At 42.7% G+C, this 23,346-nt stretch overlaps 1 protein-coding gene across 1 annotated transcript in view; it reads right to left on the bottom strand.

The window, feature by feature from the left end:
• Positions 1-23,346, bottom strand: part of LOC121584289 (small G protein signaling modulator 1) — a 115,789-nt gene that overhangs the window by 69,125 nt on the left and 23,318 nt on the right. Inside the window, exons 3-7 of the mRNA XM_045225953.1 lie at positions 21,112-21,187; positions 11,309-11,471; positions 10,892-11,044; positions 10,724-10,791; positions 10,411-10,556 (exon numbers count right to left, since the gene is read on the bottom strand). Coding sequence (XP_045081888.1) covers positions 10,411-10,556; positions 10,724-10,791; positions 10,892-11,044; positions 11,309-11,471; positions 21,112-21,187 — 606 coding nt within the window. The remainder of the gene's footprint in view (positions 1-10,410; positions 10,557-10,723; positions 10,792-10,891; positions 11,045-11,308; positions 11,472-21,111; positions 21,188-23,346) is intronic.

Below are 23,346 nucleotides of genomic sequence, written 5' to 3'. Positions count from 1 at the left end.
ATAGTTATTGCAGTTATTAGCTCCTGAGTGGCGCAATGGTCTAAGGCACTGCATTGCAGTGCTAACTGTGCCACTAGAGATCCTGGTTCGAATCAAGGCTCTGTCGCAGCCGGTCGCGACCGGGAGACTCATGGGCGGCGCACAATTGGCCCAGCGTCGTCCAGGGTAGGGGGGGAAAATGGCCGGCAGGGATGTAGCTCAGTTGATAGAGCATGGTGTTTGCAACGCCAGGGTTGTGGGTTCGATTCCCACGGGGGGGCAGAGAAAAAAATAATTAAAAAAAATGTATTCACTAACTGTAGGTCGCTCTGGATAGGAGCGTCTGCTGGGTGACTAGAATGTAAATGTATTATCATTGATTCAGTAATGATAGAAGGGTAGAGAGGAAATAGGCAGGTTAAGGGTAGAGTTAGATAGAGAGAAAGAGGTAGTAAGAGCTATAGAGGGTGTAGTGCACCCTAAGACAGGAACAGAGGGGTTCAGGAGGGATTTGGAGAGTCTAGCAGCAAGCTTTAAGCTAAACACAGGGGAAATTGAGAGGGCAGTCAGAACCCTAGTTGGGAAAGATTGGGCAGCTGTTCGGGGGCAGTGGGTTTCAGGGGATGCCAATGGAGCAGTCCTACCATGGGCAAATGATGGGCAATATGTTGGGAAAATAACTGAGTTGTGTAATAATTTAAGGGAACCTTACCATCGACATGCTGACTTCTCCAAAGTACATGAATGTAAACAGGAAGACAGTGAGACCATCAGCCAAGTGGCATACCTGAGCCTTCCCAGGGACAGAGAAATGATACTCCGTACCATCAGCAGCTAAAAAATTGCATTCCTTAGTGGAATGAGACCAGAAATAAGCTGGAATTTTAAGAGGACTTTAGTGGGATGGGGAACTACTTCGTTAGCCGAGGTCAAGAGATATGCAATCCATCATGAGCGGAATAGTAGACAGGATAGAGTAAGAAAAATAACATACGGGAGCTGAGTATTTAATGGCCACTAGGGGAAATAGCTGGTAGAGGTAGAACTCCAGAATAGAAGGGGGAGAGATTTTCTTAGGGGGTGGATCAAATAATTGATAATGGATCATTTGAAATGAGATCACATGTAGCAGATTTAGAGTAATCAATTAAATAATCATTGTATACTCGAGGAATTTTGAGGGATTTTATGGATTAGTTATAAGGAATTAGATTGATACAAACATTATTCATGAGTTAGGACTGGGGATATCTGTATCATGTTTTGTGTGTACTACCATCTTTAGATTACGGATGGTAATTGAAGGTTAACAAAATGTATAACCAGGAGAAAGAGATTAGCTTATCTCATTGGAATATTGCTCAGGGCAAGGGGGAGCAGTAGTGAAGTTAGGCAGTATTTAGGTCATAAGAGGGAGCTACCAAATTAAGTTGAGCCTAACTATCTTTGATTGTTATTTTTCAATTGGGTTTTTCAAATTTAAAAAAACACACCCAGCATGATGTTTATAAAGGGTTGTTATGTTGAATTTAGGGGATTTTCAACAGTTCATAGGTGGTGTTTACTATGCTGTGGGATGGAACGGTTTATTGGGTGATATTTGAAACTAAATTAATGGAATAAGCTGCAGTAATCAGAGGAATGTACAATCTAAGGCGAGACAACTATTGCCTAGATCATTGATTTAGCAATAGGATCAGGTAGATAGGGACTAGAAAGAAAAAAAATTAGATGAAGAATGATGAGCTTTTTGGTAAGGATAGACTGCTGTAAAGCTTGGGTACTCCATTATGTACTGCATACGGGTAAATTAAGTGATCTTATCTATGGGAAGGCAATGGCAGCCCATGGTAACATCATTTGGAACTCTGAGGAGGAAGAACAGTTTATGTTGTTGCTCTCTTCCCAAACAGTCTTAGCTTTTCATACATATATCAGGGATGTTACCCAAATGGTAGAGAGTAAAGAGGGATATGACATTGGTCGTGATTTAAAGATGATGTTTTTTTTTTTTTTGGTGGGCTATTAGAGTTAACTGGGTTAATCACGAACATAGAGGTTTTTTATTCTTTGTTGCTAGGCAGAACACTTAGGTGACCTAAATATGGACTTGTCATGTCCAACAATCAGTCTTCAGGTCAAGCCCGGGAGAGCCGGGGTAGAACAGAGGTTGAACTAAACATAAGTGTTTTTACAAGATAAGAGATTGTTTGATTGGATTACTAATTGATTCTGAACTGAATGAAAGTCGAATTTAGCCGCCATAAAGACAAAGGAAGTGGGAGGAGCAATAAAGAAGCAAAAGACAATCTAAAAAATGAAAGGCATGGCAAAAGGTAGTGGGTTTGATCCCCGGGACCACCCATACACAAAAAATTTATGCACGCATGACTGTAAGTCGCTTTGGATAAAAGCGTCTGCTAAATGGCATATTATATTATTATATTATAATTGGTTGATAAATTACCTAAGGGAATGTTTAGGAAGGTGATAAATATTGACACATAAGCAGAACTATGTGTCAAGAGGGGGGAAGAGGCTAATTGTAGGATTAAATAATATACGAAGGAGAGGACAAAATACTTTAAAAAACAACAACTTTCTTTTAGATACAGTCTAAAAAGAGAATGCAGTCAGAAATTGTTACATTAATCTGAACATGTGTGAAGATAGTTTATTAACCACACCCGTATGTCAGAGGTTTTGTGCCCCACATGTGAACTAAAGGAGAAGGTGACCCACTATCTAACCAGGTGACTGGTGAGCATCCAGTCACTAGAAGGAAAACTGGAAGCAGGCCTGTTGGGAAGGGCCCTATCAGGTTATGTTGGTCACCGCCTTGGCCATTAGAATAGCAGAAAGAGGAACCTGGGTCCATGTTACCCACTGCAAGAAGGTAAGACCACATACAAGCACCACTTAGCACACGCAGAGTTGAAGAGCAGAACTGGGCCACAGGGTCCGGGGGTCACCTCTGTCAATGAAGATCTCCTACCCAGACCTATCATCACTGTAGTGTGTTCCTAGGGTGTGAGTATGGGGTGGTACCGAGCAGAAGGACTCAAGACAGGAGAGGGTTGGCGGTTTTTGGGAATATGGGTGACCCTGAGCTGCGGACAAATACGGATGGGATACTTGTCTAAGATTACATTTGATGGAGTCAAAAGATATGGAAAGCACAGGTACTGTCATTAATCCACTAACAGCAATAGACCGAGTAGATCAGTCAAGGGATGACGGAGTCAATTCGACTAACCCGTCCACTATGAAAGATTTTCTCCTCCAAGAATGGAACCAAGGGGAAGTGGAGGGGGTCCCTGATGAGAATATCTGGTTAAAGTGGATGAAATATACCGCTAGGGCCTTGGGGGAGACCAATTGTTATGCATGCTCCATTGGGCGACCGACAATGTTGACCGCCCCAATGCCAAAGGCAATGTTTCCCTGTGTTTTAGACCTGGGGTCCAATCAAAAAGAGCCAAATTGCACAGGGATTGGGCTGGCAAAATTGACATACTCGGCCAGCCCACCTAGATTCACTTTAACTCCTGGCGAATACCAGTGTTACAGACATAGAAATGGCACCCGTAACTTGGGTGATTTTGATGGCTGTAAGGAGATAATTAATGTGACTGATTTAGATAAGGAAGGGAGGAAAAAAATTAGGAGCCTAACCATCCCTCTGACTGATGTGTGGTGGGCATGCACTAACAAAGGGAGCATTCGGCAGACATTACCAGAGGGATGGGTGGGTACTTGTGCACCAGTATTGTTGGTCCAACCTGTAAGAATTAGTCATCAAAGACCAGTGAAAGGAAGAATAATCAGGAGGAGGAGAAATATAGGTCAGGAAGGATATAGCCCAATTTGGATAGATGGTAAAGGCATCCCCAGGGGTGTTCCAGACGAATACAAAGCTATGAATCAAATATGGGAGAGTTTTACTACAACATTTTTCTGGTGGGTGACAATAAACAAAAATATGGATTGGATAAATCATATCTATTACAACCAACAACGATTTGTTGACCAGACTAGAGATGCAGTAAAGGGGATCTCTGAGCGATTATCCGCCATCCCGCTCATAACTTAGTAGAGGTTGGTTCTAGATCAGGCAGAAAGGGCCGGTGTCTATAGAAAGATAAGCCATTGTTGCACATTTATCCCTAACAACACCACACTGGATGGGACAGTCACCAGAGCTCTTACAGAATTAACTGCACTAAGTGAAGGATGAACTGAACTCAGAAGTTAGTACATTATGGATAGGGTGGTTTGATGAAATATTTGGTAAATGGAAAACCCTAGCAGCCACCATCTTAGGAGCGATCAGTGTTTGTATGGGTATTCTTGTATTATGTGGTTGTTGTCTTGTTCCCTGTGTCCGAGGATTGGTGAGTCAGGCGTTGGTGAAATGCAGTATCTAAACAATGATGAGAGATGGACTGACTCCGGACTCTGACCAGGGGAATGTGAAAACGATCCTCCAGGCTTGGTGGATGACGAGGATTTGGACCCTGAAAGACCGCAATTGGATGAAATGTTTATTAGTTCTGATGTGATCTCTGAGATTAATCATGCTTGTAAAATACATTTATCCTGAATGTGGGAATATTTAGTCAAAGTTTTGTTAGATTAATTTGGATTTTAAGAATAATGACTAAAGGATTTCACCCCAAATACAGTATAAATGTTAGAATTATCATGTAGTGTCAACCCACTAACAGAGGGGGCGGTACTAAACATTCAAGGGTGAAGGGGAAGGCGGAAACTGTTTAGATAAAGACAAAGGTGGGAGGAGTCAAGTTCAGGAGGTATAAAATCGTATGTTTGTGTGTTTGGCGCCAGAGCTCTCCATGAATAAACATACAAAAAATCATTCTTCGTGGTTATGGACCTTGAATCATTGATGATTAAAACCAGAGCCTTACAACCTCTGGTAATGATTCAAGCTTAGGTTGAATTAGAGATAGAAATTCACATGACAAGGACAAAGGAGAGTAATTTATGGCTCTGGTTAGCGGGAGAAAAAATTAAATAGAGACAGTCAAGCGAGTTAGATTGAACTATGGGATTTCAAGTAGAGGTCTAGATACTTGACTGGAAGGCAGTGCTTTGATAAATTCTAATTGTTATTACTTTATTCGATGGGTTCCTTGACGCCAGTGGTGTATACAAATAGTTGGTAAATTTTAGAACGATAATTTATTTTCGTTACGGGGAACAGGGGATGCAAGTGGCTTTGGCTGTTGTGCTGGGGGAATAGCGCAAGCCTGTGGTGGGTCCTAGATTTGTTAAATAAACAAACTTATATTTTCAACTAAAGTGATGGAATAGGCTACAATTATAACATTATCAGAAAAAGGGCACAATATAATGTGTAATAGTTATAAAAATTATTATTGATAGTTATTACAGTTATTATCATTGATCCAGTAATGATAGAAGGATAGTAGAGGAAAGGCAAGGGATTAAATCTCATTTAGGGAAAGAGGAAGAGTATGAAGATATATTAGGGAGAAAATACCATTAACTGAGGGATATAAAACGTTTAGCTGAAAAAAGAAAACAGGAATAATTTACCTTACACCCTAATATAGAAATTGCATTACTTTTGATGTAACCGTGATTGTATTGGCTAAAAAATTAAATATGACAGAGACAGATTTTCCTAGGGGGTTGATCAAATAATTGATAATGGATCATTTGAGATGAGATCACATGTAGCAGAGTTAGGGTAATCAATTAAATAATCATTGTATACTCTGGGAATTTTGAGTGGTTTTATGGATTAGTTATGAGGAATTAGATTGATACAAACAATTATTGATGGGTTAGGACTGGGGATATCTGTATCATGTTTTGTGTTTACTACCATCTTTAGATTATAACCAGGAGAAAGAGATTAGCTCATCTCATTGGAATGTTGCCCAGGGCTAGGGGGAGCAGTAGTGAAGTTAGGCAGTATTTAGGTCATAAAAGTGAGCTACCAAATCAAGTGAGGCCTGGCTATTTGTGGTTGTTGTTTTTCAAATTGGGTTTTTCAAACAAAAAACAACACACCTAGTGTGATGTTTATAAAGCCTTGTTGTTTCAATTTTGGGGGGTTTTCAGCAGGTCAAGGGTGATAGGTCTTAGAGGAGCAGTTTTTTAGGTTTTGGCTGAGTTTGGGGTATATATGATTTCTTATGAGAATGAATGTCATGAGGACTTAATGAAAACTTGGGATAACTAAGATTTATGAAATATTTAGAATAATGGTAATGTTTAGTACACTATGGGATGGAACAGTACGTTGAATGATTTCAATGGCCTCTGAACTCTGTTTTAACTTTCTGGTGTTAATTAATCATCCACACTAGTAAATTCTAAAGGCATGAGAGGAGGACTTTAAGATAGTTTATTTTACTAAGTTGAGGGTAATTTATAATACTGTGAAAAGTGTGAAGAAGATTATAATTTGGTAATAATATATATGATTTGAACCATAAAATAACAGAAGAGAGAGTGGAGGGATGGCAATTGGATAATGAATTACCAATATTACCTAAGTGATTGTTTAGGTAGGTGGTAATATTGACACGTGGGCAAATCATGTGTCAAAAGGGGGATGGTAGGATTAAATAATAAATATATACGAAGGAGAGGACAAAATACTTTTAAAAAAACCCCAACAAGAATAGAAATTGAGAGCTGAATATGTATGTGTGAAGATAGTTTATTAACCACACCCATATGTCAGAGGTTTTGTGCCCCACAGGTGAACTAAAGGAGAAGGTGACCCACTCTATCTAACCAGGAGACTGGTGAGCATCCAGTCCCTAAAGAAGAAACACTGGAAGCAGGCCTGTTGGGAAGGGCCCTATCAGGTTATATTGGTCACTGCCTTTGCCATTGGAATAGCTGAGAGATCCACCTGGGTGCATGTCACACACTGCAAAAAGGTAAACCCAGTTACACCTGACGAACAAACACAGAGTTAGGAGAAATAACCGATCACCACTAGGGCTCGGGAGTTGGCTCCTTAACGAAGATTCCCTTACCCTGTCTGATCATCCCTGTGTGAGTTCGATAGAAGGTAAAGCAATGGGTTGGCCTCTGGCGTCTGACATGTTCTCAGGGCGAGGGTGGGGATTCACAGGTCTCCTGACGGTAGGTAGCTGTCTGATTGTGGGGGCCATATTCCTAACACACTCAAACCCTCCTGATCCGCCAGAAGTAGTAGTTAACCTAACACAAGTTGATAAAATAATACCTGAGCACAGTCTACGAAGGCATAGGAGACAGCTAAACGTAGGGAAAGGGGAAGTACTAGGGATTTTAGGGAAGGACATCACCTTTTGAGGTCTTTGTGGACCAGTTGGGGACTACTGGCTGGTAGTATCGTAAGGGATGGGAGATATATATGTATGTCACCATGTACATCCTGGGACTATGTAGTTGCTCATACCGAGCGGGGGGGATATGTCAATCTCCATACACAGTTTAAGGACAGGTGTAGTATTGTGAAAGTAGGGAATTACCAGAAATGGCAGTGCAACCCATATAAGGGTAGGTACTGTCTGAAAGTCTGAATTACGCTAAAACAGGTTACAGACCTGACAAGTGAGATATCCTCTTCAACTGGGGCACCCTATAGAGTAAACCTCTCTGAGGGAGGTAGTGAGACCGGGGCTGTGGTGAAGATAGTGCAAACTATAGACCTGAAGGAAGTAGTACAGGTGGAGACGGGGTATAGAGATCCTAACCTGTGGATGGAATGGATTCAGTATACAGCAAGAACTATGTCTAAAGAGGACTGTTATGCCTATGGGACAGCCAAACCAAGGTTAAAAACTACTCCGTTCCCCTTGACAGGCTTTAACTCTCTGTCAGGTTTATCCTCCATGATTAAATTGTTAAAGCCACCTGGGAATGTGGTGAAGGAGTCTTGTAGTAACTTGCACTATCTGTATCCCCGATAACAAAGTCACCCCGACCTAGGTTGCCTCCGTTTGAAGTCTCAGGGGATTCTTAATATTGTTTTTCTAGGACTAATAAGATAGGATACAGGGTAGGGCATCTTAGCTCCTGCTCCCACACAGAGAATGTCACAACTAAAGAGACCATGACTAATCTCTCCTCTTTGTTGCAGCCAGAGGATTTTAGGAACCAAAACCAGGCCCGTGCTGACATCTGATGGTTGTGTGGTGATAACAGATTGTGAACTCACCTACATACGCAAACAATCAAACGTGTCAGAGACTGGTGAGTTGTCACGTAGAAAGTGGGACCTCCTCCCGGGATCCTTTGATGAAAGGATATATATTGATGGGATAGGAGTACCTCGAGGGGTTCCAGAAGAATTCAAAGCTAGGAATCAGATCGCAACTGGGTTTGAATCAAGTCTTTTCTGGTGGTCAACAATTAATACAAAAGTAGATTGGATAAATTATATTTACTATAACCAGCAAAGATTTATGAACCACACTCGTGATGCAATAAAGGGATTGGCTGAGCAGACAGCGGCAACTAGCTTAATGGCATGGCAGAATAGAATAGCTTTAGATATGCTTTTGGCTGAGCGGGGCGGAGTTTGTGTTCTGTTTGGATCTATGTGCTGTACTTTCATCTCCAACAATACAGCACCGGACGGGTCCATGACCAAAGCGCTTCAGGGACTCACCACGCTGGCGAACGAACTGGCTGAGAACTCTGGTATTGATAGTTCCCTAAACGGTTGGATTGATAACATATTTGGTAAATGGAAAACTATTGTTGTAACTATTCTGGGTGAAGTTATAGCTTCTATGGGTATACTTGTTCTTTGTGGATGTTGTCTTATTCCCTGTGTCCGAGGGTTGGTGAGAAAGGAGATGGAGAAGGCGGTTTCCCAACAGATGGTGAGATACGGCCCAATCCCGGACTCCGACCTAAGGAATGACGGATATGACCTACCAGGCTTGGTGGAGTGACACCCTAGAGGGTGTCTAAAGGGGGCCAACATGTACTTCCCTGTTTGTGTTTTATGTTTTAATAATCTTGTGTTTTGTGTTCTATTAATCCTGTGTTTTATGCTTTATTAATCAAGTTAACCATTGTGAATGTTTGTCTTTCCTTATGTGAAGGTTTGAAGTTCCTGGATGGCTGGTAGCCAACCTAGTACCAGTTGGGGGTAGATGGAAGGACTGAAGGCCTTTTTATTATCATTATTGCCTATTAATAAAAGTGTGATTATTTTTGTTTGTATTGTATTTTAATGAGTGACACCCTAGAGGGTGTCAATACGGGGAATCCTAAATTTCCCTGACATTTCTTATTTTGGGTTTTCTTATTTTGGGTTCACACCCAGTGGGTGTGAAAAGGGGGATTGTAGGGATCTAGATGTGATGACTAGCTTAGAAGGAATGCATTAATGATTAAACATAATGGGTTTGTACTGTACTGATATAAATTGTTTCACATAACAAGCTGTGATTCATGTGAGGAACGTTAGGGGGTAGGATGAGATAAGACTTGTATTTCTCACAGACACGAACACTGCCTCTTTGTGATCTGTGAACCGTCCAAGGACGTGTACTGCAAAAAGGTGCTGACTCTACAGGTTGTGATGATAACAACTTATGCCTGGCAACAGTGTGCAACGGTGGAGCGCCAAGGGTCTGGGACCAGCCTGTGCGCCAACGGATAGGCTGAGTAAGTCTAAACCACGCTCAGTCTCTACTCTGATTGGCCAGCAGGGAGCGGGAACTATCTCTGTCAGAGTATTTTAAGAAGAACTCATAACAATGGCTTAGTTCTCTGAGTGCCCTGCGTGGTATTTCAGTGGACCCGTATATACGAACATCATATTTACCATTGAAGTGGTTTGCATTAATTAAAATACTAGTCTATTTTAGAAGACGTGTATTGACCTCTTTTGTTCCTAATACCAGATTTGAATTGACTCAACTTAACACTGGCTCAAATGATGTAACATCAAAAATGTGTTTGGTTGATTGAAGAAAAACCACTTCCCACTCTGTTTCTGATGACAAAGCCCATTATGTTTGCCTCTAGGGTACAAAAGATACAGTGCTGCAATAAACCACTCTCAGTTGTCAACGTAGAATGAGAATGTGCTATGTGGTGAGATGTTTCTAGCTGCAGGGGTCAATGACAATGTGAAAAGTTCCAGAAAATACACTCCGTCCTCTCCCACGGGACGTAATGTGCTCCTTAATGCATTGACAACAGCAGGTCTTCTTCTACTGAAAGAGATAGGCTGGGGGAGGCTTCAATGACAGGATTGGTCACGGATATCCCCGCTACGTTTGAGCTAATAGTGTGCAGTGTCAGCAAAACAAAGACATTAAATAATCAATAGAGCAATGTATACCAGGTCATGGTCAATCCTGTTTGGTGGAGTAGTGGGACAATATTTAGACCCCCTACCCTTCCCAGGAAACTTACACAGAGGGCAGGCCTCTTGGTGGGGGAGTCCTGTCTGCAGTGGCCACTGTGGATGCGGTGTCTCTGGACCAGCTCGTCGGCCGAGGGGTCTGTCCAGAAGTGGTCCGCCGTCTTCATCTTTGTGTACTCCAAGGCACAGGGCCCCACTGCCAGAGTACAGAACAATGGCGTGAAAAGACATATCGGTGGCCAGTGTGAGGAGAATCACTTACATTAATTGGTGCCCTGTGTGAGAGGAAATCCCCTACTACACTGGTATACTGTCTGAGATGAGATGTATGTGAATAAAAGCTTAACAATGTGGAATCATTACCTAACAAAGAGGCCAGAATGGGTCCGTCCACCGGATCCATCAGAACGGCCTCTTTTTCGTAGAATTTACTGGAACATAAAAACGTGATGGAGGTGAGCCGTGCATTTCTGGATTTGCTTTTCCTCCTCCCTGCAGGTGACCATGCCATTTCACCCTCCTGTGACTCACCTGCTGTTCTCCACGAGGTAGAGCACGATCTTGTCCAGCACCTTCTCGATGAGGGCCGTGCGGATCCAAAGGTTTCTGACCACCTGCGGGCTGAGGCTGGGCAGCCTGGACAGTCTCCGTAAGCTATCCTGGTTGGGCAAACTTTGGTTCCGTCTGCAATGTAGAAACAGGGGAGAGGGAGGGAGGAACTCAGAGGCTACTTTTGGTTAACCATGGCAATTTTATACCAGTGATCATTTCTTATGTTACACCTGCATTGCATCAGTAAACTATAATTATGTGTGAGTAGAGTTGTCCCATATGACGGAGATCGTGTTAAGGACTTGTTAGCAGTAATATACAGTAACAGCTTTTTGCTTTTGAGTGCTATGGTCTGTGTCTGTACAGGGATCCGGTGGTGTGTGTGTGCGCTCTCACTTGCTCTCCATGATCTGTTCCAGCTCCTGAGCCTTCCTGCACAGCTCCTCTGCCGGGGCAAAGCTCTTCCCCACCTTCATGAAGAGCGCTGCTATCTTGTTGCTACGCAGGAAGCCCGCCGCTCGCCGCTTAAGCCCATGGAGAACGCACGCCTCCACAGCAGCTGCACACACACACAAACACACACAAACAGGCACAGAAATAATATTACATTTCAGAATATAGATGAGAAACAGTTTAGGAGAGTTCACTGAAACTTGTCACCATTATGAATTTTTATGTTCTCTATTTTAATCTTTCATTCAACTTTATAAAAAATGTAATATCACTGTATGATGCTGGTGGTGAGTTAAAATACATTATAAGACGTACAATGATGAATGGACACCACAGGAGGCTGCTGAGGGGAGGACGGCTCATAATGTCTGGAATGGAGTGAATGGAATGGTATCAAACACATGGAAACTACGTGTTTGATGAGTTCGATACCATTCAATTTATTGCGTTCCAGCCATTACTATGAGCCGGTCCTCCCCAATGAAGGTGCCACCAACCTCCTGTGTGTCACGTCTCCTCCAGTTGCTCCCCTCCGGCGCTCTGATTCGCCGGTCTACTGAGCCACCGGGCTGAGTGCACCAGCTCGGCAACACCGGAATGGAAACCCAACGCACCCTAATCACCTCCAGCGCACCTGAACCTCATCATCTCATCACCACCTCTATATAGCCCTGGACTGTTCAGTGTTGTGTGTGATTGTTAGTGTCTTGTCATGTACTCGCTCTTTGTTGTTCTCTTGCTCAGTGTTAAGTAAACCTTTACATTGTTGATTCCTGCGTCTGCGTCCTGCCTCTTCGTATTCTCAGTACTTGTCACACTGTGATGCACACAAATGTAGTGTCAGTAGGGGGATCCACATTCTAAAAAAAACACCTCCACCATGTAACCACCATCATACTGTGTTGTAAAAAATATGATCCATGGTCATAGATAAAAATCTGTCAACACCCATTGAGAATCTGCATATTATAGTACTTAGCTTCTGTGTAATTGTGACTGAGCCGTATGATGGACACTTCAGATAAAGCTCTGCGGCTTGAGGCTGTTATGAAAAGTAGGTCAAATATGCCAATTATTTTTATTACGTTATCCTTAAACATAATTATATTTTCCTAAGCCGAGAGCTTATCCAGTAAACACAAGTGCACACACACACGAACAGACATCTTTCTATAAGGCCTACGTGGCAGTGGCTTGAGCAGTTTTGACATTTGAGCTCTCTCTCAGGACTAATCCTGTGGTTCTGTTAGCATGGGGAAGGCCGTGGTTGTCATGGAAACCCCTGCTGATGGAGTGCTCCAGCGCTGAGAGTCTCTCTCTCTCTCTCTTCATTTTTATTTTTACAAAACCACATCAAATAACCAGATTACACCAGGATAAAGGCATATTTTTCAGGACTACAAAAATACATGTAATAAATTCCCTTTTTCAATCCGTATAAAACCTGACCATGACTCCCTAAAATATGTCTGCCTGTAGCTCAGTTGGTAGAGCATGGCGCTTCCAACGCCAGGGTTGTGGGCTCGTTTCCCACGGGGGGCCAGTATGAAAATGTATGCACTCACTAACTGTAAGTCGCTCTGGATAAGAGCGTCTGCTAAATGACTAAAATGTAAATGTAGTTTCAACCAACTTTGCCCACCGGCTGTACAATACAGACATAACCTAGCCTATATTAAAATCATTACCATACCATGTCCATTAATGCACTGAATAACTAAACTATACTTATGTATTAAAATAGCATCAACTGTAAACAGTATTTTAAAATCTAAATAAAAACGGAGTAATCAGAGTTCATAAAACAACGTAATCTTCATATACAGTACCAGTCAAAAGTTTGGACACACCTACTTTTTACTATTTTCTACATTGTAGAATAATAGTGAAGACATCAAAACTAGGAAATAACACATATGGAATCATGTAGTAACCAAAAAAATTTGTTAAACAAATCAAAATACAGTGGCTTGCGAAAGTATTCACCCCCCTTGGCATTTTTCCTATTTTGTTGCCTTACAACCTGGAATTAAAATTGATCATTTGATTTACACAACATGCCTACCACTTTGAAGATGCAAAATATTTGTTCTTGTGAAACAAACAAGAAATATAAAAAAAATATAAAAAAACATGAGCATGCATAACTATTTACCCACCCCAAAGTCAATACTTTGTAGAGCCACCTTTTGCAGCAATTACAGCTGCAAGTCTCTTGGGGTATGTCTCTATAAGCTTGGCACTGGGATATTTGCCCATTCTTCAAGGCAAAACTGATACAGGTTTCCCTCAAGAATTTCCCTGTATTTAGCGCCATCCATCATTCCTTCAATTCTGACCAGTTTCCCAGTCCCTGCCGATGAAAAACATCCCCACAGCATGATGCTGCCACCACCATGCTTCACTGTGGGGATGGTGTTCTCGGGGTGATGAGAGGTGTTGGGTTTGCGTCAGACTTAGCGTTTTCCTTGATTGCCAAAAAGCTCAATTTTTGTCTCATCTGACCAGAGTACCTTCTTCCATATGTTTGGGGAGTCTCCCACATGCCTTTTGGCGAACACCAAACATGTTTGCTTATTTTTTTCTTTAAGCAATGGCTTTTTTCTGGCCACTCTGCCGTAAAGCCCAGTTCTGTGGAGTGTACAGCTTAAAGTGGTCCTATGGACAGATACTCCAATCTCCGCTGTGGCGCTTTGCAGCTCCTTCAGGGTTATCTTTGGTCTCTTTGTTGCCTCTCTGATTAATGCCCTCCTTGCCTGGTCCATGAGTTTTGGTGGGCGGCCCTCTTTTGGCAGGTTTGTTGTGGTGCCATATTCTTTCCATTTTTTAATCATGGATTTAATGGTGCTCCGTGGGATGTTCAAAGTTTCTGATATTTGTTTATAACCCAACCCTGATCTGTACTTCTCCACAACTTTGTCCCTGACGTGTTTGGAGAGCTCCTTGGTCTTCATGGTGCCGCTTGCTTGGTGGTGCCCTTTGGTTAGTGGTGTTGCAGACCCTGGGGCCTTTCAGAACAGGTGTATATATACTGAGATCATGTGACAGATCATGTGACACTTAGATTGCACACAGGTGGACTTTATTTAACTAATTATGTGACTTCTGAAGGTAATTGGTTGCACCAGATCTTATTTAGGGGCTTCATAGCAAAGGGGGTGAATACATATGCACGCACCACTTTTCCGTTAATTATTTTTCATACTTTTTTAAGCCAGTTATTTTTTTCATTTCACTTCACCAATTTGGACTATTTTGTGTATGTCCATTACATGAATCCAAATAAAAATCAATTTAAATTACAGGTTGTAATGCAACAAAATAGGAAAAACGCCAAGGGGGATGAATACTTTTGCAAGACAAAAGGCCTTCATTTTCTTTACATTTTAGTCATTTAGCAGACGCTCTTATCCAGAGCGACTTACAATTAGTGAGTGCATACATTTTTCATACTGGCCCCCCATGGTCGAATTGTTGCAAAGAAACCACTACTAAATGACACCAATAAGAAGAAGAGACCTGCTTGGGCCAAGAAACACGAGCAATGGACATTAGACCGGTGGAAATGTGTCCTTTGGTCTGGAGTCCAAATTTGAGAGTTTAGGTTCCAACCACCGTGTCTTTGTGAGCGGATGATCTCTGTATGTGTAGTTCCCACCGTAAAGCATGGAGGGGGAGGAGGAGGTGTTATGGTGCGGGGGTGCTTTTCTGGTGACACTGTGATTTATTTAGAATTCATGGCACACTTAACCAGCATGACTACCACAGCATTCTGCAGCGATACGCCATCCCATCTGGTTTGGGCTTAGTGGGGCTATCATTTGTTTTTCAACAGGACAATAACCCAACACACCTACAGGCTGTGTAAGGGCTATTTTCCCAAGAAGGAGAGTGATGGAGTGCTGCATCAGATGACCTGGCCTCCACAATCTCCCGACCTCAACCAAATTGAGATGGTTTGAGATGTGTCGGACGGCACTGAAGGAAAAGCAGCCAACAATTGCTCAGCATATGTGGGAACTCCTTCAAGACTGTTGGAAAAGCATTCCAGGTGAAGCTGGTTGAGAGAATGCCAAGAGTGTGCAAAGCTGTCATCAAGGCAAAGGGTGGCTATTTGAAGAATCTCAAATCTCAAATATATTTTGATTTGTTTAACACTTTTTTGGTTACTACATGATTCCATGTGTGTTATTTCATAGTTTTGATGTGTTCACTATTATTCTACAATGTAAAAAATAGAAAAAATAAAGAAAAACCCTTGCATGAGTAGGTGTGTCCAAACTTTTGACTGTAGTGTATATATTTACTATATTTTCCAACTGTTCTGTAGCTTTGTAATCCTAATGTTGGAGCAGTGTTGTGTATACACTCACTAATACAGTATGTACTCCACCTTTCCTCTCTCTCTCGTCCTTCCTTTCTCTTTATCTTGGTGCACCTCTGTTTTCTTCCTTATTATTACAGGAGCGAGAAACGTAGTTCCGTGACAAAGATGTCTCAATAGGATTCCCCTTGTCTTTCAAACTACTAGAAATTACACTCCAATAATGAAAAGAAATCAGCATTTCCAGAGGGTGAAACCTCCTTGGCTTCGTGGTACTTAGGCCTAACATAACCCCGGGAGCCATGCAACCAAAGCAATATCCATTGTGTCATATAAACCCTGTGGTTAAAGCACTCACATAGGAAATAAGTGGCTGGACCCTGTCTACTTTCCACACAGGCACTCTTATTTCTAAGGTAATTACAGCTACTGAAGTAATGACCCCTAATCAGCCCCGTATCTGTGGCAACAGAACACATTAGGGGACTCAGACTGTCTGTGTTGCCACTGACCAGGAATTCTCAGCACTATGACACAATCAACACATTCTAAATATGGCCAACCACACTATTGGCTTAGATGAATTCTTCAATGTGCCAACATCATGCCTACCCTGGGTGTCAGTCTGTGTCTGCTCTCTTGCCATATCCTTATTGAATTGGTATGACCACTTTGAGAAAGATACACCTTTAAAGCTTGGCTTCATTAACAATTGAATTACAGAGATCCTATTAAATTAGTATTCTAATTCCATGTTTGACTATCTCTCTCACAGCAATGTGAAGGGAAGAAAATAATAGCTATTTTGGTGAGGAAGAAGGGACGGGCAAGTGGCTAACATTTGACATTTCCCGGGCTCTCCTGCCTTGGCGACTTGAATATGTGACCATGATGATAGAGGCTAATTACTCCCCGTTGACCTGCCTGAGCAAGTCCTTGCCTCACGCCTTCCCTTTCCCCCTCCCCTCCACTCGCCCTCCATCTCCATCCTGTGATCTCTGCACACAGACACATTTGTGTGACAGCTTGATGTAAAACCTGATAGAGCAGAGTAGAACATGTGGGAGTAAAGAGCGACAACGTCACACAGAGAGTCCATGGGGGGATGCAAGGGGGAGCTAAAACTAACAGCCACCACGGTATATGAAGTAAAGGGAAAGCTCTTACTTCCAGGTCTGTTAATGGGCAGGTTACTCTCCTGTTGTAGTGGGGGAGGAAGAGCCTTTCCTTGGAGATTGATCACACAGTTATCAGCTAGCAGCAGGCACGTGCACAGATAGAGCCCTAGTGTGACGAGTACTGAGGATACGAAGAGGCAGGACGCAGACACAGGAATCAACAATGTAAAGGTTTACTTAACACTGAGCAAGAGAACAACAAAGCGCGCGTACACAACAAGACACTAACAATCACACACAACACAACACTGAACAGTCCAGGGCTATATAGGAGTGGTGATGAGATGATGAGGTGCAGGTGCGCTGAAGGTGTTTAGGGTGCGTTGGGTTTCCATTCCGGTGTTGCCGAGGTGGTGCGCTCAGACCGGTGGCTCAGTAGACCGGCGAATCAGAGCAACGGAGGGGAGCAAAGGGAGGAGACGTGGGTGTCACCTGCCCTTTTGGCCTCCTATGAAAAAAGTGTCCTTATGGTTGGTGACGTTTTTAAAAAACAAATTACTTTTTATTTTATTTTTTTATCTGTTTTCTCTCTTGTAACTTTAAATGCAATGAATTGCCTATCAACTAGATAATTTCTCATGAACGCATGAATCTTGAAAAAAAAAATGCATTGCTGCACTCTTCCTCGTCACATGCATGAGCTACCCACCGGTGCAGAGCGGTGAGTTTGAAATTAATACGGCCAGTAGTTGGTTACTTTGGAGTTTCTAGCATGTGTTATCTCAGGGGGCAACAGCAGTTTGACTCTTTATCAGTAGCATAACCAATTCAAATCAAGTAAAGACTAGCTAACTAGCTGATGAATCTAGCCTACATTAGCGACAGTGTTTCCGCTGCATTCATTTAGTTGTGGCGCTACGTCACGACAAAATCATTGCCGCCACTGCAAACCCCCAAAAACTAAAATGTAACATCATAGTATTTCTACCAAACATACTTTCAATAATATGTCCAGGTACAACACAGTTTTAAAGGTTATTTAGCTCTTTGTGCCACTGTGGCAGCCAAAACTGCCTGTGCACAAAAACTCAGTGCACTGTCTTCGAGACAGAGCGCTAGTCACTGGAGAGACCCTGGGAAAATCTCAATTGCATACTTCTGGCGTCCTCTCTCTTTCTCAAAACCCATTGGATGAGAACGCCAGTGGTCCGGCCCCTCTGACCTTCTCCTCCAATTGGGTTTTGAGAAGGAGGTGAGGAGAGAGGACACGAGGAGTATGCAATTGAGATTCTCTTTCCTAGAGAGACTGCCACCAGTCAGTGGTACGGCATACATATTAGGAACTTTGTCAATCCTCCTCCTCAGACCTCACCCCTCACCTAGTCAAGTCTCAACCCTGCACATTCTCCCATGAGGCGGAGAGAAAATGTTGCTGTTTTAAGGCTAATTTGCTGCAATTCTATACATTTTACAACAGGACAGAGAGTTTTATAGCTAATCTCATGCTATTCTACACTTTTTGCCATGAGGCTGTGAGAAAATGTGCTCTGACATGCACTGCAGTTTTAAAGCTAACTTATTGTAACTTTTGCCTAAACATTTTGCCTTGGCTCATGACATAAAAAAATAAGAAAACAAAGCAGCTCAGCTGGTAGAGCACGGCGCTTGTAACGCCAAGGTAGTGGGTTCGATCCCCGGGACCACCCATACACAAAAAATGTATGCACGCATGACTGTAAGTCGCTTTGGATAAAAGCGTCTGCTAAATGGCATATTATTTATATTATAAAGCAGGAAGTATGTCCTTTTAAAAAGCAACCTGAGCGGACCTTTTCACAGTTGTTCTACAAACGACACTGCAACAAAAATGTCCAGAGGAAACACAGATTAGCGATGATCAGCTGATAAAGGCCAACCCAGTAGTGCTTCTAGCAAAGATACTTAACTAACATTTCACCTTTGGTTCTAGCTTGCTTAGCCTACAATGTGTGATGAGTGAGTGTGTTTTTGCAGAACATTTTATGTAATTAAGGTGCCCTTTTTTTTTTACTCCGAGCAAAGGTCTGTACATGGCCCTGGCTAGCAGACCCTCAAACCCTCCACCCAGAGGTTGACGTGATATGCAGATTTGGACCTTTCCTCTACCACTTTTATCAGTTGATAAAATATCCTTCGGTAGGATGTCGGTGAGGCTTGATGAGCCTGTGAAGAATGACTGTGAGATTATTCTTTCACACCCCAATGCAGTACAGCAGATAGTCATTATCACCTATCCTTATGCTTTCAACAAGCCCTTTTTCTACCAACAACAAAGTGTTAAATCACCTAAACTCTTGACGGGGCTTGACGACCTTGTTCCCTGGCTGTGTTACATAAGAGGCATCCCAGCAATAGTTGCAATGATATAATTCTGACAGGTTTTCTTTGTGATGTCAGGTTTTATAGAAGTCTTTTAAGGGATCAGAAAAAGGGAAACCAGTACGGTTCTTATACCATAAACTGCATTCGGAAAGTATTCAGACCCCTTGACTTTTTCCACATTTTGTTACATTACAGCCTTATTCTAAAATTGATTAAATCAAACATTTTCCTCATCAATCTACACACAATACCCCATAATGACAAAGCGAAAACAGTTCCTCTGTGGAGATGGGAGAACCTTCCAGAAGGACAACCATCTCTGCAGCACTCCACCAATCAGGCCTTTATGGTAGAGTGGCCAGACGGAAGCCACTCCTCAGTAAAAGGCACATGACAGCCCGCTTGGAGTTTGCCAAAAGGCACCTAAAGACTCTCAGACCATGAGAAACATGATTCTCTGGTCTGATGAAACCAAGATTTAACTCTATGGCCTGAATGCCAAGCATCACGTCTGGAGGAATCCTGGCACCATCCCTACGGTGAAGCATGGTGGTGACAGTATCATGCTGTGGGGATGTTTTTCAGCAGCAGGGACTGGGAGACTAGCCAGGATTGAGGGAAAGATGAACGGAGCAAAGTACAGAGAGATCCTTCATGAAAACCTGCTCCAGAGCGCTCAGGACCTCAGACTGGGGCGAAGGTTCACCTTCCAACAGGACAACGACCCTAAGCACACAGCCAAGACAACGCAGGAGTGGCTTCGGGACAAGTCTCTGAATGTCCTTGAGTGGCCCAGCCAGAGCCCGGACTTGAACCCGATCTAACATCTCTGGAGAGACCTGAAAATAGCTGTGCAGTGATGCTCCCCATCCAACCTGACAGAGCTTGAGAGGATCTGCAGAGAAGAATGGCAGAAACTCCCCAAATACAGGATTGCCAAGCTTGTAGCGTCATACCCAAAAAGACTCCTCCCGAGTGGCGCAGCGGTCTAAGGCACTGCATCTCAGTGCTTGAGGCGTCACTACAGACCCCCTGGTTCGATTCCAGGCTGTATCACAACCAGCCGTGATTGGGAGTCCCATAGGGCGGCGCACAATTGGCCCAGCGTCGTCCGGGTTTGGCCGGTGTAGGCCGTCATTGTAAATAAGAATTTGTTCTTAACTGACTTGCCTAGTTAAATAAAGGTTAAATACAAAAAAGACTCTAGGCTGTAATCGCTGCCTAAGGTGTTTCAACAAAGTACTGAATAAAGGGTCTGAATACTTATGTAATTGTGATATCAGTTTTAAAAAATATATAAATGAGAAAAAATGTCTAAACCTGTTTTTGCTTTGTCATTATGGGGTATTGTGTGTAGATTGATGAGGGGAAAAAAAACTATTTAATCAATTTAAGAATACGGCTGTAGCGTAACAAATGTGGTAAAAGTCAAGGGGTCTGAATACTTTCTGAATGCACTGCATGTTGGAATAACAGCCTGACCAATGAAACCTGACTGACTCGTGTCTGACAGGATACCTGTTCCTTCTGATTGGCACAATGACAAAAGGTTTGGGTTACTCCTGAGTGGCGCAGTGGTCTAAGGCACTGCATAGCAGTGCTAACTGTGCCACTAGAGATCCTGGTTTGAATCCAGGCTCTGTCGCAGCTGGCCTTGACCGGGAGACTCATGGGCGGTGCACAATTGGCCCAGTGTTGTCCAGGGTAGGGGATGGAATGGCCGGCAGGGATGTAGCTCAGTTGATAGAGCATGGCGTTTGCAACGCCAGGGTTGTGGGTTCGATTCCCACGGGGGGCCAGTATAAAAAAATATGTATTCACTAACTGTAAGTCGCTCTGGATAAGAGCGTCTGCTAAAATGTAAATGTTCGATTTTTTTCTGTTGTAGGGCAGGTGATTAATGAGCAAATACTACCAAATATGTCCCAATAGTTGAAACTCACCACAAAATGAGACAATGTGGCTGCTGTCTTCATGTACAAACTTTCTGGTGACAGCCTCTTCCATGATCTGCTTCACCTGTGAATGACAGGGGAGAGAGAGAGAGAGAGAGAGAGAGAGAGAGAGAGAGAGAGAGAGAGAGAGAGAGAGAGAGAGAGAGAGAGAGAGAGATTAAGCAGAGCCGGAAGAGTGCATGCCAAGTTCAATGGATGAGTCATCCAACTTGCATTAAGCAGATCTCAGATGGATAGGGCTGAAGAGGGTTGATGTTGGGTGAGTGGGGTGCTAATTTACCCACACCTCTGGGGCCCACTTCACAGACTGGCTTTACAATCAAACCTCTTTAGATGTGAATTGAGAAAGAGAGGGTGAGAGCACAGTGTCGCAGGCTTTTCATGTCTCGCCAAGGCTGGCACTATACGACACCTGCAATTGATTCGGTGACGTCACAACCAGCATAAACCTCAGTCAAACACACAGCCTCGGAAAAACAAGCGGGAGGAGAGTTTTAAAGTACAAACGTTTGGTATTATCGACACCAGGGTTTCCCCCTTGCTGACCCGGACACAGGCTGCTCACAGGGACAACATCAGACCTGCGCCCCAGATGCCTGATAACTCTGACCCTGGTGAATATGAGGACATCTCCTAGCACTGCCATTGCTCTGTGTCCTGGAAATCAGCCTGCAGATAGAGCAGCCCAGATAGCACTCATTTCCTGTTGTATTGAGTCTTTCCTCAGAGGAGATATTACACTGCACGAAGAGAGGGGGAGCCTGCCTAGAGAACAAAGCCACAAAGCCACAAACACACGCACACACAAACATCTGTGCAGACATAGAATACATTTGAATATCACTACAGAGGGCAGATTTTAAAAAGAATGCTCCATTGAAGCAAAATATTTCAAATGACTTGATTGTTTAACTGCCTCTATGTTGCAATCTCTGATTGTAAATCTAGTATGGTTAAACAGACCTGGGTCCGGTTTCCCAAAAGCATCTGAAGGCTATGTTCATCATTAGAACCTTCGTAGGAGAACAGCTAAGTGCGTCGTACGATATCCACTAAACATAGAATCAAGATGTTTAACTGTCTCTCTGTGACTGCCGATAACTTCATAACGAAGTTGACTACAAACACAAAGTTGCCAATGTCTTTGCAATTGTTAAAAACAAGCAAAGGATAAAAAGATGCATCAAATGAAAACTGGGATGACTGCAGTAAAAGATAAATAGCCTACAGTATAGGCTACATAGGCCTATATAATTAAATAATATTGAAATAAATATAATGTTCATTCAATTGAGTTCTATTTTGCTAATTGTAGGCTACTGCCTGTAATTTGCCTAAATATATTTAATGATGTGTAACATGTGCACAATGATGTGCCAAATGAATCTGTGATTGATTGCATTATTATAGGGTAAGCATTAGAATAAGCCGCCTCAATATTTACAGCCATTAGCTGATATTATCGCTCTAGGAGCTGATCCGTCGTCAGTATTGTGGAAAAATTATAATGTTAAGGTAACATTTGAATGGAGAAAGCTGATCAGAGAGCAGCACTGCCTTTCTTTCGACACACTTAGCGAATGTTCTTTCTGCGTGGTGTTTTGGTGTCACGATCGTCGTAAGAAGCGGACCAAGGCGCAGCGTGATAACCGTACATCTTTATTACGTACTTAACACACGATCAAAACAAAACAACAAACGATACGTGAAGTCCTAGGTTATACACCAAAACAAACCTTACGGAACAAGATCCCACAAAATAACAGTGCCAAACAGGCTGCCTAAGTATGGTCCCCAATCAGAGACAACAAGCTACAGCTGCCTCTGATTGGGAACCACCCTGGCCAACATAGAAATACAAGAACTAGAACACAAACCTAGAAAACTAAACAATGAAACCTACACACCCTGGCTCAACATATAAGAGTCCCCAGAGCCAGGGCGTGACATTTGGGAAAAACATATTCGGCTATTGTAGGAAAAATGCATCGTTAAAACACTTGTAAACCAAAGTTCCATCGCTATCGGGAAACCAGGCCCTGAAGGTAAGATGATCTGTCATAAGTGTAATAATTCCATTATTTTACTTTTAGATTGTGTGTATTATGTGTATTGTTGTGAATTGTTGATATTACTGCACTGTTGGAGCTAGAAACACAAACATTTCACTACAGTGCCTTGCAAAAGTATTCATCCCCCTTGGCGTTTTTCCTATTTTGTTGC

The sequence above is a fragment of the Coregonus clupeaformis genome, chromosome 16 (genome assembly GCF_020615455.1).
Source record: "Coregonus clupeaformis isolate EN_2021a chromosome 16, ASM2061545v1, whole genome shotgun sequence".
In the NCBI taxonomy this organism is placed as follows: domain Eukaryota; kingdom Metazoa; phylum Chordata; class Actinopteri; order Salmoniformes; family Salmonidae; genus Coregonus; species Coregonus clupeaformis.
The sequence above is the reverse complement of the archived record's forward strand: the minus strand, read 5'-3'. Positions and strand labels throughout refer to the sequence as shown.